The 19,223-nt window shown below is 39.6% G+C and overlaps 2 protein-coding genes across 2 annotated transcripts; one reads left to right on the forward strand and one right to left on the reverse strand.

The window, feature by feature from the left end:
• The first annotated feature begins 13,922 nt into the window (after positions 1–13,922).
• Positions 13,923–17,574, forward strand: LOC139467686 (putative nuclease HARBI1). The gene is made up of 5 exons (XM_071249203.1): positions 13,923–14,051; positions 14,578–14,908; positions 15,209–15,532; positions 15,696–15,947; positions 17,083–17,574. The coding sequence occupies exons 1-4, from the start codon at positions 13,923–13,925 to the stop codon at positions 15,851–15,853; spliced, it is 942 nt and encodes a 313-aa protein (XP_071105304.1). The 3' UTR covers positions 15,854–15,947; positions 17,083–17,574.
• Positions 16,231–17,896, reverse strand: LOC139469281 (nuclear apoptosis-inducing factor 1-like). The gene is made up of 3 exons (XM_071251425.1): positions 17,485–17,896; positions 16,587–16,779; positions 16,231–16,380 (listed from the first exon to the last, which is right to left on the reverse strand). Exons 1-3 carry the CDS (start codon positions 17,894–17,896, stop codon positions 16,317–16,319), a joined length of 669 nt encoding a protein of 222 aa, XP_071107526.1. The 3' UTR covers positions 16,231–16,316.
• Positions 17,897–19,223: the final 1,327 nt, after the last annotated feature.

Raw genomic sequence — 19,223 nt, forward strand, 5'->3', positions numbered from 1 at the left:
ATTTCTCGGGTCGATATGTGTCAGAAGAAATGAAATATTACAGCACTGGAGAATAGGTTATATGCGCATGTCAGCGTCGATCCTATAATATCCTTTTAAGCAAAATACATATATACTGATGAATTAAGGTAGTAATACTACGCAAATATATGTCCAGATGCATACATCAGTATCATCTCGTGATCTTAATTCGTGCTTTGAGCCCTTTTTCTACTGGAGATTCTGGGGTGTTACATCACACCAGAAAGCCAGGTCCAAATTCAAGTCAAAATTTCATGGTCCATCTTGTATGTTGGAAACCAATATCGCAATATGGCTAAATATTGCTGAACGTGGTATTAACCCGATTACTCACATAATTATTCCATTTTCTACAGTCATCTACGAACACTATCTTTAAGGAGGTATATCTGTATCATCCAAATGTCCATACATATATGTCCACATTTATATGTATAAAGCAAGTCGTCCTGCACTCTTCCTTAAAAGATAAATGTTAAGCATTTCCTCTGTGTGGATTTATATAATGTAATATCGTTTTAATGTAATGCTGATGCAGTAAACGTACCACAGACCTGATGCTAGAATAACATCTAATTTCTGAAATGAACATATTTTAAAGAAAAAAACAGTTGTTTAAACAATTCTTATAAAATATAAGAACAAGGAGCCAAGAGCCAAATATTGGGCTGTGTTGGACATATTTGTTTCGGGGTCTTATGACAGACAAACCTGATGCCTTTAAGTATAAAGATAAGTAAGTATAGATGTTGTACATATTCAAATATGTTCGTGATTAACCCAACCTTGAAAAATATTGAAAGATGAGTGGTAGCTATTTATGCCATTATTTCAAATTAGAATGAGAGCACATCAGGAAAGCATGGTACTTTAATATACGTATCTTGTTAACCCAATATTCTTTTTTAAGTAAGAGCAGCATGTATATCGAGAGTATAGGTTTGGTGCGTGACTTATCACACAGTACTTTCAGAAAGTGTGCAAATTCTGTTTATCGGCAATAAATAACATAAGACTATTCATACGGGTAAATACGATTTACTTCAGAACTAGTATAGATTATTTAAGGTTAGGGGGAAATGTATGTAATTAACAGAACTTTGGCCGGGTTTGAGGGATTTGGGTCCTGGCTTGGGCTTTGTGTTGGACGTGTTGACGGCATTTCCAGGTTTGACGTATCAATGACAAAAATGATGTCAGATGCAATTCTCTGCCTTTTCGGGTGAACAATTGGCTTGCCTTTGGATGTGTTTGTGGCGGGTGCCACTAGTGGATCGGAATGAGCTCGCGTTTTTGCGAGCATCCAATGATATCATTTATTATGATGAATCACGAAACATGCTCCTGATGTTGTCGCAATGGTGCAGTTGGTTTAACAACAAACAAACAAAACATAATATCTTTAAGAATTATGTTAACAATTCCGATGCTAAAAATAATCTCACAATCTCCATACCTCTCTCTCTATGAAAACATAATAACTTTTTTTTAATAATCTGAAGGAATAATAATGGCAATACTATCATAATTATCATCATTATTTATGTTACTTATCCTCAAGTGAAGTAGTCCTCCACACTATACATTCAGTGAAGAAGCCCATGAACATATGAACTATGTAACATACATTCATGGAAATTAGATGAACAGTTGAAGTTAGCAAATGATATTATTCGGTCGAACGTCTATCAGCCATCTATTCTATTCATGAAGAACATTTCACGTGGGACCAACAGAGGGAATTATGACTATTGACTTGCTAATTATTTTTTATATTCATGCCAGCTCAAACGATCTATTGGCTTGATTTATTGTTATGGTATCCACAAAATAAGTAGGATCCGATTTTTTCCGTTTTTGTTGAAATAAAACTGAATAATATTTGCTGTTTACATATCAAAGTTTGCCAAATTGTTACAAAATGTTTGCCCACAGCAAGGCTACGTATCCCCAACATATTGTGCTAGGCACAGTATCACTGGACTGAGGGAGGGCGGTATTCCTCCTTGTGGGTCACCTGCTTGGCAATATGGGACGGGAAAACTGCAGGGGGTGAGGGCAGTTAAGTTGATGGTACAGACAGATAAGAGAGATCATTTTACAAATGTGAAACCTCAGTCCACAAAGGAAGAGGCGAAAGCTGAAACTTGGTGAGGTTTACAGAACAAAGGCAGTTATTTCTAGTTTCTTACTGACTCTCGAAGGTACATTTAATAAAACAATTAATGCGTGTGTGTGTGTGTGTGTGTGTGTGTGTGTGTGTGTGTGTGTGTGTGTGTGTGTGTGTGTGTGTGTGTGTGTGTGTGTGTGTGAGGTAGAAGAAGATTTGTACACCATAAAAATGGCTACGTATGTAGTTGGGGTAGATATGTTGAATGCCCGGCCAGTATGTCCTTTGAGTCACTACAGTTTCAGTCATTAAAATGCGTAAAACAGTATTTGAGTGAAAGAAAACACTATAAGTTAGTGAAACAAAAAACCTCAGTACAGGCACACCCAGTCCCCCAACCCCAAGTCTGCATGTACTAATACTCATACCTGCCACATCCTCAACCACTTAACTTACTCACACAATCATCTGACAACATGTTCGCCAACCCTCGTATCACAACGCATGCACGCATGCACGCACGCACGCATGCACGCACGCACGCACGCACGCACGCACGCACGCACGCACGCTACCATTCCCCTACATCCATCGCAGTATAACTATGACTATAACCGCCTTCGTGCATCCGCACTTATGTTCACATTGCATTGCATATGCATCGAATTACAAGTTTAAAATATCGTATATATTTTACAACATGTACATATTATTTATCAGCAAAGAGAGATTATTATAACGCAATAGATTTCATCCGTCAAAACATCACAAAAAAAGGGGCTGCCTGGAATTTTACAATGGCATCTGAATGCACTAAGACGTTCAACTGGTCAGGAGGTGAGAGTTGCGGAAGATTACGGTAAACTTCAGTTACAGATCTCCATTACGAATATCTAAAGTATGAATAAAGATCACAGCTTGCTATGACGTGTACTTCATGCCTGCAGAATTAGCAATGTCCTTAGCTTTAAATTGTATGTCTAAATGCTTATGTAGACAAAGACCCAAATGTATATAGGCATGACCATATTATATTCTACGCAAATATCACCACATTTAAAAACAAAGCTGGTTGAGTCTTTGAAGGGCATTAAGAACTGATACACACAAGGAAAAATGTTTATGGATGTCAACGGAGGAACACTGCGTTTCGGAATATATGTCTTTCTCCTTCATCAGGTGCATATTATTAAATGCTATGAGGCAGAGAACATATATTTGTACCTGTAAGAACAACAAAAGTAAAAAGATAGCAAAGAAGGGAACGCAACAAGGGAAGCCAACAGATAACTGGCATGGCGCTGATTACCCCGCCTCCCGTTTGCCCATTGTCCATTTCCCATTACCAATCATTCATAAGTTAAGTTTTGGCTTTAATTTGTCCATTGATATTCAACCATCAACGTCTATTATCTCCACCCTAAAAATATGTAGTTTACTGAGAAAGTGGTATCCAAATATAATGTGTGTTACTGTTGACCACTTTCTTAAAGGCATTGTTGGTTCAAAGCTTTCGGTCATAGAAGCCGTGCCATTTGTCTCTTGTCAGAGGAGTACACAAAGTATACGTCATCTGGACTAACATTTTTGGTTCGGTGGCTGGGTTAGATCGCCAACTTTGTGTTCCGGCGATTGGGTGCCTCACTCACAGTGTTGGTTCAAATCCCGGACGGGACTCAACCCAAGAAAGTACGAGAATCTGTACTTTACTCAGAAAGTGTTATCCCAATTATAACATTTGTTGTCAAGAAAACACAATAAAGGTATATTCGGCTTTGGATGGGTAATGATATCACAGACATATACGGATATTGATGATGACTTGGAGGAGCTTCGTAACGCACGTCTTCTCAATTCAGGGATTGGTAAATCAAAATATGTGTGTGCGCGTGCGTGCGTAAAAGTGGGCCTGTTGGATGTTACATAAAACATTCATCTTGAGCGGGATGGTAGTTCGAGTTGGATTAGCATGTTAACTATATGATCTTCTATATATGAGATTGGGGGGATAGATGATAGATATAGCAACAAGTAAGGTCATCTTGAGTGGGAGGGTATTCGCAGATGGATTAGCATATGAACTATGATTCTCTTTAGGCAGAAAATGAGGATCCACGATGTTCGACCTGGTAGAAGTGTGTTATCAAACCTCACAGCATTGTTTTTTTGACTGACTGTAGCGTCAAAACAAACTCATTCATTTACTTGAACTGAATGTTCATCTTAATTGTTATTGATAGTCACGGAGCCATGATCCAGAGTACAGGGTGTCATTAGATAGAAATAAACTAAGTAATAATAGGATTACCAGAAAAACGGGGTTTTACACACAAGCCAATAAACTTCGCTCATTAACACCAGAGTAAGTCAGTACAAGATTGAAAACTGCCCCATAATTATGTATGACATGCTTGTCGGGTATTGCTACATATATATGTGAAAACAAAGTTATTAAAATGAAGAGCAAAACTGATGAAAGTTAACAATAAACGTGTATACGTGTTATATCGTCACTGCAAAAATAATGATCGTTTGTCTTTAGTATTAACATTCAAATACGTTATATCTGTATTAGCGATATTGTCATTGTTCCACCGGTGAGTCAGCGTTAGCCGTACTATCTCGTAGTATAATTGTATTTCTGAAGACATCACGATACAGTTTTTACGATGCATCACGTCTGCACTAGCGCTTGATAACAGCCTTGCGTTTGGTGTGAGGTGAGGTGAAATTGGGTTTAACGTCGCGTCCAAGATTATTGCACTTATATAGCGACGTGCATGCACGTGTATGTGTGTGTGTGGCTGCTTGTACTAGTCCGGACTGATGCCGATTTATAGTGCTAGCTCACTGAGATACTATGCCGCAGTTTAACATGAATACCCCACTCAGACACAGTATACTGACTCCGAGCCGACCAGTCCTTGTTTTAGCCCCTTAATGCCGAGCGCCAGACAGGGTAACAACAAGTACAATCTTTTAACGTCTTTTTGTATGACGCGGCCCGGGATCGAACCCTGGACCTTCCGCTCTCCGGGCGGACGCTCTACCTCTAGACCACGGAGGTGGTCCTTGTGCTTGGGTGTTTCAGTGGTTTAAATCGCTGCTCTTGATATTGTTGATTAAACTTTGATACTATGAACAATATAATGTTATGTGAGAGGTTGACGTTAGAACGGTAACATACTAATAGTATATAGGATGACATAAACAGAACAATGAGAAGTTCGTCCAGATTAGTGTATAGGCAACATTTAATAATTAAAATAATTACATTCAACAACTCCCCTTTTAAGTCCATTTTCCTGACTTATAAGTAAATGCAAGAACAATCGACCGGAATACAATGTATAGTTCTTGTCCACTTCCATATGACTATATAGCATACAATAAGCTATCGGGTCCCGTTTAGATCGGTTTGGGTGGCAGCCTAGATAGCCATAGAATAGTTTCATCTTGGAATCTCCCATATCACTGGGGATACTCTTCAATTTAAATGGAGTTACTCGTTACGATTCCGAATCTTCACGTGTCTGTGTTTATGAACCATTGTCAAATAGTGGTGACATTAAATCTAGGAAACAATACGCGAAATCGCGCATGCACAGAACGGAAAATTTGGTCAAGGCATTAAGTAATCCGCATGCGCAGAACGATTGATTTCAGTACTTCCGCTAGGCGCTTCGAGTGCAGCGTCAAACGCGGGCCTGTAATCTAACACGCGGGGACTGACCAATGAAAACTGAGAAGTAGAAATACCGGTAGACGCTGTTGCTTGATTGACAGTGTCAATCAAGAAAGGGAGGAGCTTATTGCTATCGTCCTCTCCCAGTAAATTCCGATGTCAAATAACGACGTTATTTGGACGGAAAAACGATGGTTTGAAAACGTCCAAATAACGTCGTTTTTCCGTCCAATGACCATATACGGAAAAAAACGACGTTTTCGTGTTTGCAGTGTTATCAGACAATTGTAAAAAAAGCTGTTTGGTCGGCTCGGAGTCAGTGAGTGAGGTATTCATGTTAAACTGAGCCATGGTATCTCGGTGAGAGACCACTATAGATCGGAACTACAAGTACATTACTAGTACAAGCACACACACACACACACACACACACACACACACACACACACACACACACACACACACACACACACACACACACGTCGCTATATAAGTGCAATAATCTTTGACGCGATGTTAAACTCCATTTCACCTCACCTCACCTCAACTCACATCACCTCACCCTAAAGGTGCAATTGTTGAAATGAAATTGTCATTCATAAATGTATGAACACATCTGATAACCTCCTTAACAATTTCTGAAAAATATATTCTTTAATTATGCAGATCCTGTGGGTCGTCCTTGAACAAAATTCTGTTGTCATCTATCCCTCTTTCAGGCAATAAGAAAATACTTAAGCCTATATCCGACCCTCCCACTCACTCAAGGAATCAGTTTTCTGTGTTGTCATTTATTGTTTTCATGGACAAACCCGAGGCAATACGTTGGCAGTTGTATTTCGAAATAGTTCTGGTGACTGCAAGGCACACGATTGACATTCAGACAGGGAAGTGCGTTGGTTTTTGTGACGACACTAGAATCGTCCAAGAATCTACCGCCCTTGAACCATATTTTCAATATGCATATGACTAACATTGAAAGTACTTGAGCGAAGGCGTACTTGTGCGATTGATTTGAAGTCCACAATAGGAATCATGTTATCATCCAAGCTCTCAAAATGTCATCCATGATTTGCAGAAGGAAGCCTGACATACGTCTGACATACTCAGTAGTCATGTTTAATTTTCAATTTTAATCAGTTAGGAAAAATAAAAAGCTGATTTCTCTACATTTCCCCTCATATTTCTTTTAATTGCCGCGATTTAATGTTTTATTTTGATGTCAAGTTGTTCTTCCCAAAGGGAACATTTGAGTTTTTGTTGTGGCAAATCGATCAGGAAATCTCTCTTCATGAATTTAGTCAATCCTGTAAAGCATGAGCCGCGATGTAGCTGTAAAACGAGTGCAAAATGATTCACCCGTTGCCCCGGAAACCACATGGTGCGTGTGTGCTTGGTAGGTGTAGGCACATTATCGCTTCAATATACACCAGTTATACAGCCCTGAACTTCTTGAATTTCTTTATTTGTACTCACGTAGTACACACAAATTCTAGGAAATAGATCACCCAACTTTTGTGCTTGTAAGAACAAAATGCACGCGTAGACGAAAGTAATATATCTCTTGTAGAAAATGCAAAATTGGTATACGCAATATCAAACAAATAAGCAACTGTAGTCCTAAATCACAAACGATTGGTCAGTTTCCACTGCTGGTGCCACACAAGTTATTTTGTAAGAAGGAAATGAACTTCCAAAATGCATCCCTTGTGAAGGTTCACTGTCAAGCATACTACGCTTAAAGCTGTTGATGCTTGTACTCACATGGCAGTTCATGTTGTTGTCTAGATGTCTAAATTTCATTCAACAACCTTTGAGTTACAATCGAGCATGCTCTTTCTGCGAATCTTGCTCAAATGGTGTTTGATCAGTGTTACATTATAGTAAAACGTTCAAAACTGTTTATGGTAGACACGTGGAGGTCGTTTCCAAATTTGACGCATCAGTAGTAAAATATGTCAGATGCAATTCCATATTTTGACTTGTACCACATGTTTCCGTGTTTCTGTGGGGATTCTTCGAGTAAACAATTGTTTGCTTGTTTGTTATATGCAGGCGGTCTGTAATAATCGAGTCTGGACCAGTTAGTATAGTGATTGACAATATGAGCATCAATCTACGCAATTGAGATTCATGGGATCCATCATCCAAGTCAAAGAGCCTGACCAACTAATTCCATTCGACTACAGATCCTATTAGTCGTCTCTTACGACATCCCCGTGAGGACCCGGGGAAGATAAACAAGAATGTGTCCTCAGCACCCCATTGCTGGTCGTAAAAGGCGACCGAATTGGGCAGCCTGTTTGCCGTGGGCTGCGACCCTCTGTCGGCAGAGGAAGGCATTCTGGTGGTTGAGGACGACGGAGCCGGCAATAGAGCTCCTTAGTCAAACACACCACTTCGACCCTAACTTTGCCCAGACGGCCGGTAGAATGGGCCCGATTCTATCAATCGGCTGGCCATGTTATGCCCTGTGCATACAATCTTTCGCACATACGTTTGGTATTAAAAAATAAAGATATTCGAAATGTTTTTATTATATCTATAAAACTTGCTTAGAGCCCTATTCCCAGAAGGCGGTGGCTCATGGGCCAATCTGGTGATGCTGACGTCTTCAGCAAATTCTGTACGTCTCCAATTGATTGTCATGGGCAGAACCAGTCTAACCTTTAATTTGGTAGATAGTTATAGCTTTTCGTGTCTAATTTGCTGGAGTATACCACCCCTTTAACTTCGGCTTTCGCTGCTTGGAGATCCGCTGCAGTATAGGATGTGAAACTTCGCATACTTGTTCCTACAGATGATGACACCCTAATTTCTTCAAGCGGTTCGTATCGGAGTTCAATATGGCCGCCACGTCCAAAAGCTGATGAGCATGTCCTGCTCTATCAGTCAAAGTCGAGCGGGTAAGCATGTCCAGCCCTGTCAGTCAAAGTCGAGCGTGTAAGCATGTCCTTCTCTATCAGTCAAAGTCGAGCGGGTGAGCATGTCCTGCTCTATCAGTCAAAGTCGAGCGGATGAGCATGTTCAGCCCTGTCAGTCAAAGTCGAGCGGGTAAGCATGTCCTGCTCTAACTGTCAAAGTCGAGCGGGTATGCATATCAAGCTCTATCAGTCAAAGTTGAGCGGGTAAGCATGTCCTGCTCTATCAGTCAGAGTCGAGCGGGTAAGCATGTCCAGCCCTAACAGTCAAAGTCGAGCGGGTAAGCATGTCCTGCTCTATCAGTCAAAGTCGAGCGGGTAAGCATGTCTTGCTCTATCAGTCAGAGTCGAGCGGGTAAGCATGTCCAGCCGTGTCAGTCAAAGTCGAGCGGGTAAGCATGTCCTGCTCTAACTGTCAAAGTCGAGCGGGTATGCATATCAAGCTCTATCAGTCAAAGTTGAGCGGGTAAGCATGTCCTGCTCTATCAGTCAGAGTCGAGCGGGTAAGCATGTCCAGCCCTAACAGTCAAAGTCGAGCGGGTAAGCATGTCCTGCTCTATCAGTCAAAGTCGAGCGGGTAAGCATGTCTTGCTCTATCAGTCAGAGTCGAGCGGGTAAGCATGTCCAGCCGTGTCAGTCAAAGTCGAGCGGGTAAGCATGTCCTGCTCTAACTGTCAAAGTCGAGCGGGTATGCATATCAAGCTCTATCAGTCCAAGTCGAGCGGGTAAGCATGTCCTGCTCTATCAGTCAGAGTCGAGCGGGTAAGCATGTCCAGCCCTAACAGTCAAAGTCGAGCGGGTAAGCATGTCCTGCTCTATCAGTCAAAGTCGAGCGGGTAAGCATGTATAAGTTGACACTGGAGGTAATAAGAACGTTTGGGCTTTCCGGACGACATTGTTAAAAGACGTATTATGATTATGGAGGCATCAGCGAGTACATAATACGTCTTTTAACAATGTACAACGGTACAAAAATGCAAAATTTAAATTAAGTTCCTTTTAAATAAAATTTTGTAGGAAAACATGGATTGCCTAACTGGCAAATTAAAATGACGGACATCTTTACTGGTCATAATTCGTCACTTTTTCCGTCTATAATATCGCCATGTATTATACTACACAAATGCAGTTTGAATTTCACTTTGACGACACTGTTAAGACATATCTGAAAGATAGTCTTTCTTATTGATTTAAGCTTGAATAGAAGAGTATATGCAACTATATAATACAGTTATAACTATGACTACATGGGCATACCGATAGTCCTCGTAGAGTGAGTGAGTGAAAAGTTAACGTCACTTCGGTAGAGAGTCCTAGTAGAAGAACCATTTTCCTGATTACATATGTTTCCTTTGAATTGTGTATGGCAGCAGGTCCCACTTACATGTATCTTGGGTCCACTTGCACAAAGCGATCTTAGCGCTAAGATGATCGTAACTCCCATACTTTAACATAATTAGGCTTACAATAGTTGTAGCGCTAAGATCGCTTTGTGCAAGTGGGCCCAGGCCATGAAGTGACAGGTTTTTTATAACCCATTTCTATTAATTAACGTGTTGGGCCTCCCTAATTAACGTTTACTTATTCATGCAAACCAACACAGGATTTTTATGAATATTCGGGAATGTCAAAGGGAATGGCGCGACACGTGTTAATAACCGTTAAAGCACTTCCAGCAATGTTAAAGTCACTAAAAATACAATTATAAAATATATCTTAGTTTTGTAAGTGACTTTATTGATAACATTTTTTCACCATAAAGCTAAAATGTCTGCGCAATCACGACTCAAGCATGTATTTGAAGATAATTCACGAAAGAGTTACACATCGATGCTTCAGCTCATGTGTTGACTGAACCAGATCACCATTAGGTCTTCTATTCTATAATGTCACAAGTGAAACTTCTCCATTTAAGTGAAGCCTGTTATATTTTCGTCCACAGGTACGTCATAAGTGTTACACTTAATTAAATATTCTCCTTTACCTTGCTCCACTTTGACTCACTTCAGTACATGTATAGACCAACTTTTTTACAAATACACCATGATAAAATGTACATAACCATTCAATCGAGTGATGAGCGACAATTATCATAAAATTCGTACAGATATACTCGGAACAGGGTACGTAAAACATTATGCATATAAAATATGCTTTCTTCGATGAACGATTAAAAAACCGACTTTGGCAAGTATAAAACACACACTGGCATCACTGAATAGAAAACAAAGTTTGCTGATATCAGGTTTATCTAAACATTCTGGGACATAGCAACACATTCATTAAAAAGAGTTTTTTCTGATATCGTCATATAATACGACGTGAAACAAAACTTGAACCTCGTCTTCCACGCCGTCATTACTGTGACAGAGACCTTCATATGGACCGGTTTCCACTCAAATAGGAGGCACGCCACCCCTAAACGTGTCTAATGCCGATCTGTAGTTTCTGGACATCTTGTTTAAAATAGTCTTCTGTCCCTATACTTGCTTGTAACATCGGTACACACTCAATTTAAGCCCATTTCGCCCTGTTCCTTTCTGAAGAGGGGACACAGGTGGCCCAGTCGTCTAAGGCGCCACGATTCGCTGTGCAGAGTTGCGTCCCTTGGGCACGCAAGAAAACTATGATTGTGGGTTCGAATCCCGGTTCGTCCCGATTATGTTTCTAGATTTGTCAGCACCATACCCGTGCTCGTGGGTTTCACCAAAGCGGTAAACGTCCGAGACCTGCATCCCTTCGGGCTTTCCTCCTACATTAAGCTGACACGCCGTGATATAACTGGAATAATGTTAAAAGCGGCGTTAAAACCCAACTCACTCACTCAATCATTTCTTAATATCACTCCAACGGGTAACACTCATTCATACACCATATTTCCACCTCTCTGTACACAAAAGATGCATCTATCATACCATACCTATCATAAGAGGTGTCCTAAATCTATATCACTAAACCTCATTATACCATACCATTCCAAACTTTACAACCATTTACAGCGTACCCCAAGGTTTAACTCCAAGGTACATTCTTAAGGCACCTCCGTCTGCGATGGGCGATATCCATCCCATATCCATGTGGGGCAAATTAATCCCAAATAAAATCTAATGACTCTATGATGTACAACATGTATTGCTGATGCATCATAATTTCCCCCAAATTGCCGCACGTAGTCAAGAAATGACCACACCATACTATCGCACAACTGGGAATAGGTTTTGAAATGCATACCGTCTATGGTCTTAACATTGGAAATAAGCAGGCCCAAAACCTTATTAGCAGACTACGCTACCGCGAAAATCAAAGTGATCTATAAACAGTAGACTAAGATAATTATACCTTCTAACAATGTCCAAAACCATATTTATTTCAAATATTAACAACATGATTTTTTCTGTATGACAGACGGTGATCTAAATTGGATTTATATCTCATCTTATTTGAGCAACACCATGTATGAAGAACATCTAACAGTGAACAGTTCAACTTCCTTCTCAGCTTGTTATGCCAATTCATCCGCATATGCAATATTATAACTGTCTACATTTACACCAATGTTAAGACTGTTGAGAGTATGTAACAAATTAAGAACAGGTTAAAAAGCAAGGGAGATAACAAACAACCTTGTATTAAACCACGGTTTACCGTGAACCAGGAAGTAAGAAACCGTTCACTCGAACACTGCATTTAACGTCCTTGTATAATGACTGTCTGGCAGTTAACATTTTGCCTCTGATACCATGATATGAGATTTTATCCCTTAAAATATCTCTATCTACAGAGTCGTAAACTTTCTTAAAGGAGATGTACAGAAAACTATAAATATGGGATTAAATCAGTTGCAAAGCATATTAAAACGAATATCTTGAAGGAAAATATTCCAAAGGGAAGTGACAAAAAATACCCATTAAAAACTACTCGTATTCTGGAAACTACCGATAGTTAATGAGCAGAGTTGTCATCACGTGACCTGACGTCATAGTGGAGAGTTGACTTTCAGACGATCACTGTTTCTGTATAGGGTTTGGTGAATTACCATCGTTCGCCATGGCATCACCAGACAATGCCATCAAAGAAAATGTTGAATTTTCGCTCATAGACCTTTCATATATTCGTCCATGTCAACACGAGCCCGTGGTTTGTCAAATTAGTCTCGACAGCAGCGAGGAAATCGAGGAAGATCTACCGAGTGAAGACGATCCAGCTGATGTGAACACGGAAAGACAGTCTGGTTTGAAACACTATCCTGGTATTTGTAAATATAATGGCTGTTTATCAATTAAGAGACAGTTATTGTGTAAAATGTAAAATATGTAGATTGACGCATATCATTGTCAAAATATTGTTCACAAATTGTCTTTATGCCAAACAAATTAGTAATGGGCCAAAGATAAATTTGTTTTCTGTGCAAATGAATGGTATGTGTTGATTGTATTGTCTAGTTATGGTTGGTTCAGTTGGTTTAAACAGTTGTAATAATATAAACTAGGACTTCACTGATCAATAGAGGAAAATCAGTGACTGGCATTTAGCTTACTACCTGCACCGTGACCCTACTCGTCTTGTCCAAAAACATCCTTTACAACATGGACTACCATATATTAGAGAGAGAGAGATACAGATGAAGAATGACAACAAGAAATAAAAGAACTAAAGCTGACAATATAACACAAAAATATCTGTCACAATATAATTTCTCAACCCCCATTCCTTATTAAATCCATACCCCGTAAAAACTAAGATAGGTGGCGTCACGTTCAATAGTGACGTCATCTGTTTTGTACTATGACGTTTCCTTATTTGAATAATTTGGTCTGTGGCATTGGTGTTGATTGCAATAAATGTTTCAAAACCCATATTGTTGTTTCTTTTTATTTGATAACAAATTCCATCCGGTTTAGCTATAATAACATTAACGCTATTTTCCAGGACCCGGTTGTATCAAACTTTAATGATGCATTAACGTGTCATTAAACCTTCATTAACTAATGTATCATTAAATCCAGTTGTACTAACGTTTTAATGACGTCGTGGTGTCATTAGCGCGTCATTAACTTAATGAAGGTTCTGGGGCATCATTAGTGTGTCATTAACAACAAACATGGCCGCGAACATATTGTTTGAACGCTTAGGACGCACAAGGAAAGACCGTGTTTTCAGAAAACGAACTCAACGCCTCGAATCCATGAGCGATGAAGAAGTAAGGGCACGCTACCGTTTTGGGAAGGCAAGCATCAGATATGTCTGCGATCTTGTGAGAGATGAATTACAGCCCAAATCTGCAAGATCGCACGCACTAAGTGTTGAACTACAGGTAAATGTCGTCAATAGAAACTCAGCTAGTTTGAAAAAAACATATTATTATAGCGCCACATTTATAGCGGCAATCTTTACAATGAATGAAAAGCACTTCTACGTGGGTCAGCTCACTGGTCTGTGTTGGTAAAGTCTTATGTGCAGCCTAATGATACCAACCTTGTAAATATATTTCACAATAGAAAGTAATGTAAATTCATGGATCCCTTTCACTTCACTCCAGAAAGATACGTTTTCAACTTGGCGTTGTCAGCCATGATCAATTTCATAAGGGGGAGTTACTCTAATGACTTAAACTAAATGTGTCGTGCACACTGAAGAGAACAGTTTTGCGTGTTCGATTCAGGCCAAAAGAACCTTTTGATTAATTAAAGCATGCACATCTTATATCAATAATTAACACTTTACTTAGTGAGACATAATGAAAACGCAGCCAAATAAATAACAAAGTGGATATAAGTATTATGGAAATATTTGAAAATTTGTCAAACCTATCATTAGCCTCTGTATAATCATTTTATCAGGTTCTGGTAGCCCTACGTTTCTTTGCAAGTGGAAGTTTCCTACAAATCACTGGCGACACAATAGGGATAGACAAATCAACAGCCTCACGAGTTGTGAGGAAAGTTTCCCTTGCCATTGCGTCTCTTGTGCCCAAGTTTATTACCTGGCCGTCCGAGAGGGATATAGGCGACATTAGAAAGGAATTCTACAATATATCTCGATTTCCTGGAGTGATCGGATGTATCGATGGGACACATGTACGGATACAGGGACCATCAGACAGCGAACCTGCCTTTGTCAATAGGAAAGGCTACCATTCGATCAACGTTCAAGCAGTGTGTGACAGCCAAGGTGTGTTAAATAATTTTTTTATAATAACAAATCAAATGTCACTGTTAAACCTGTGCATGGAGCATAAACGTCCTCCCTTCAAAGTCACAAGGACAATATGTTTACGACCCTGACACCATTCACGTTGTTAAACGAAATAGCTATCAGACAAATCTTTATAGAATGATATGATTTCAGCATTTGTTGTTTAACGCCGCGATCAGCAATGTTTCAGCTATATTGCAGTGGCTGCATTATGAACCAAGTTCGATGGTAATATTGACTTATATTAACATTGACCACATTTGTCTCGTTCTGTAGGTAAATTTACTAACTTAGTGGCGAGATGGCCAGGCAGTACGCATGACAGCCACGTGTTCAAGATGAGTAACGTGCGGCAACACCTGGTAACACACCATACGACTCTACAAGACGGCGTTATTCTCGGTGACAGTGGATACGCATGTCGTCCGTATTTGATGACTCCGTATCTAAAGCCATCTAGCCCCGAGCAAGAGCGATTCAACTCTTCCCATAAAAGAACAAGGTCAACCATAGAAAGAGCATTTGGGTGGCTCAAACGGCGTTTCCATGTTCTGCACGGTGAAATCAGGATGAGCCCAGAGAGAGTTTGCACCATCATTGGTTAGTTTACTAAGATAATAATATACACTGTAACTATGAAATACATTTGAAGATAACCGATTTATAAGTGCTAACACCAGTGGGAAACACTCATTCATATAACATAAAAATCGAATGATAACAATTCTGTAGACCCTTTAAACAATCATACTATATTTCACAGGTGCTTGTGCTGTGTTGCATAATCTGGCGATAATTCTTCGTGAACCCATGCTGGATGTTGATGGAGAGGACGACAGTAACATTGAAGGGCAATATACAGGTCCCGAAGATGGACGGGGCATCCGTGATTATATCACAAGGCACTATTTCACTAACTGAAATGATCAAACTGTCTCTGCTTTAATACAACTATACAGAAGAATGCAGAGATACCATCTGTTGTCACTGAAGAAAATAGTTGACAGTGTTCGCAGTATGTATTTGCCAATGCGTGCAAATATAATTTTTACAAATATTTAACCAAAATCTTTTGTGTGCACTTTTGTCTTTTCGTGTTGAATCAAAGGGATATAGTTTCCGAGCTTTGTTTAACTAAAATTTAGATTCCTGCGTAAATATTGTCCAGTGTACACAGTGCACATTTCCCTTCAGAAAAAATACACCTAAACGCTACACGGATACAATGAGTTTGAATTTGTTGCACAACGCCAAGACTTCACGGTGAGCATGTAAGGTTCTTCTGACCTGACCGAAGAGGTTTCAATCTAAGGGATGGGCGAGTAGAGAAAGGACTTGGCACTACATGTTTGTTAGCATTGCTGCAAGAAGTAAGATTCCAGTATTAATTAATACGACATACTCTTCGATGGACACGATTTGATTTCCCCCCAGTCTGGACCAAAGGCCTGAAAAAATACATTGTTTTTGGATCATGCGAGTCTCCGTGTGTATATACAGTGAATGTTACGCTATATACGCGTGTGTTAAAGGCCAAAATTAGTATGAGTGTTTCAATCTAAGGGATGGGCGAGTAGAGAAAAGGACTTGGCACTACATGTTTGTTAGCATTGCTGCAAGAAGTAAGATTCCAGTATTAATTAACAGGACATACTCTTCGATGGTACTAATGTCGTCATGTAATGCAGATGCGTCGACAGACATTTCTCCTTCTGGGTAGATCTGTGTGCTGGAACAACTGGGCACAGACGCTTCCTGAGTAGGGACATCGCAAACATTTTCTTCTAAAGCCCGTGCTAACAGGTGTAATGTCGAAGGAGAGCCAATTACATCGGCGACTTCCGTACCTGCACACACAGAGTTTTTTGCGCACTTATTGAACATCAGTTAATAATATAATTAATATTTTTACACTGTTAAAACGGGAGAGGTACGGCACCAGGGTTATTATCATTTGTTTTATTACCAAAGGAAATGATATATTAGAATTGTATGATATATTTGTGTGATGACACGGCCTATTTTATGTCTGCAGCCACCTTCAGAAAAATGACTGCTATAATGTGAAATATTTTTTCAACCAATTTTCGTTGTCATAAGAAAATTCTCTCATGAAAAGTATAAATGCTTCACATAAAATTTGCATTTAGAGACGAAGAATGTCAAGATTTGAACTTAACATCGAAAGACACAACATGAACTTCTTGGTTTGGAATAGGGGTAATGAGAGTTGCCCCCCCTTCTCTTTCCACAATGGCTGCCTGTCGGAGAACGGATGAGAAATACCATTACAAATGTAAATATGCACTGTGTATTTTATCACACGCTCCAATTTAATTGAAAGTGTTGTCAAAAAGGTTGGTTAAATGTTCTTTTTTCATTTCCTTTTGATTAATGATCATCAAATCATGTGCAATACCCGATTCCCCATAACCTTGTTCAACGTGTATGAACAGCTGATTAGGCTACTAGTTCGTTGTATCATGTAAAGTACTTTTTTAACACTTACAACAGTTTGTGTATCGATATTTTATTGAATGCACGCGACATACCCATTTGCATCACTAGATCGTCCGATTCGATGCCCGTGAGTCCAGTGAAACTGGGACATTCCTTGTAAATGTCGACTATCTTTTCACTCGTCGTGGAAAGTGGGGCAATACAGGGCCCTCCCCCGGTCTTTCTCATGTCCAGCTGTCTGTTACTGAATTCCCTTTTGGCCGTCTGGTGCATGTTCGTCCATTTTGTTTTTATTTCTTTTGTTGTACGCTGACAAACACCGAGAGCGTTAACTTTGGAAGTAATGTCTGCCCAAATAGCCTTCTTTCTTTCGTGGGTGACGGTGCTACACAACTTACTGTTAAGTATGGAGATGTGTTTCTCCACCAACTCGGCAATAAGCTGAATTTCGGAGCTGTCGAAATTCTTGTTTCTATTCCTAGGTTTAGGTTGATACGATGCCATTTTGACAGACGACCGGAAGTAACGCGTACGTGTTTACATCAAGGAATTGTGGGAAATATTTAGGGGAAACACCGAATTTAATGACAGGTTAATGAAGACACTTACATTAAGGCATCATTAGATAATGATATGCTAATAAACGTTTGATACAACCGATTTTAATGATGCCATTAACTAATGGTGCATTAAGCATTTAATGTATCATTAGGGTTTAATGTAGCCATTAGTTAATGAGGCTTTGATACAACCGGGTCCAGGGCATTATCATTTGCCCGACGAAGGAGGGCAGTTGAAAAGACCGAGGACTTCTGCAAATGATAATGCCCTGGACCCGGTTGTATCAAACTTTAATGATGCATTAACGTGTCATTAAACCTTCATTAACTAATGTATCATTAAATCCAGTTGTACTAACGTTTTAATGACGTCGTGGTGTCATTAGCGCGTCATTAACTTAATGAAGGTTCTGGGGCATCATTAGTGTGTCATTAACAACAAACATGGCCGCGAACATATTGTTTGAACGCTTAGGACGCACAAGGAAAGACCGTGTTTTCAGAAAACGAACTCAACACCTCGAATCCATGAGCGATGAAGAAGTAAGGGCACGCTACCGTTTTGGGAAGGCAAGCATCAGATATGTCTGCGATCTTGTGAGAGATGAATTACAGCCCAAATCTGCAAGATCGCACGCACTAAGTGTTGAACTACAGGTAAATGTCGTCAATAGAAACTCAGCTAGTTTGAAAAAAACATATTATTATAGCGCCAAATTTATAGCGGCAATCTTTACAATGAATGAAAAGCACTTCTACGTGGGTCAGCTCACTGGTCTGTGTTGGTAAAGTCTTATGTGCAGCCTAATGATACCAACCTTGTAAATATATTTCACAATAGAAAGTAATGTAAATTCATGGATCCCTTTCACTTCACTCCAGAAAGATACGTTTTCAACTTGGCGTTGTCAGCCATGATCAATTTCATAAGGGGGAGTTACTCTAATGACTTAAACTAAATGTGTCGTGCACACTGAAGAGAACAGTTTTGCGTGTTCGATTCCGGCCAAAAGAACCTTTTGATTAATTAAAGCATGCACATCTTATATCAATAATTAACACTTTACTTAGTGAGACATAATGAAAACGCAGCCAAATAAATAACAAAGTGGATATAAGTATTATGGAAATATTTGAAAATTTGTCAAACCTATCATTAGCCTCTGTATAATCATTTTATCAGGTTCTGGTAGCCCTACGTTTCTTTGCAAGTGGAAGTTTCCTACAAATCACTGGCGACACAATAGGGATAGACAAATCAACAGCCTCAC

Source organism: Haliotis cracherodii, unplaced genomic scaffold (assembly GCF_022045235.1).
Source record: "Haliotis cracherodii isolate W230 unplaced genomic scaffold, xgHalCrac1.p SCAF_2, whole genome shotgun sequence".
Lineage (NCBI taxonomy): Eukaryota > Metazoa > Mollusca > Gastropoda > Lepetellida > Haliotidae > Haliotis > Haliotis cracherodii.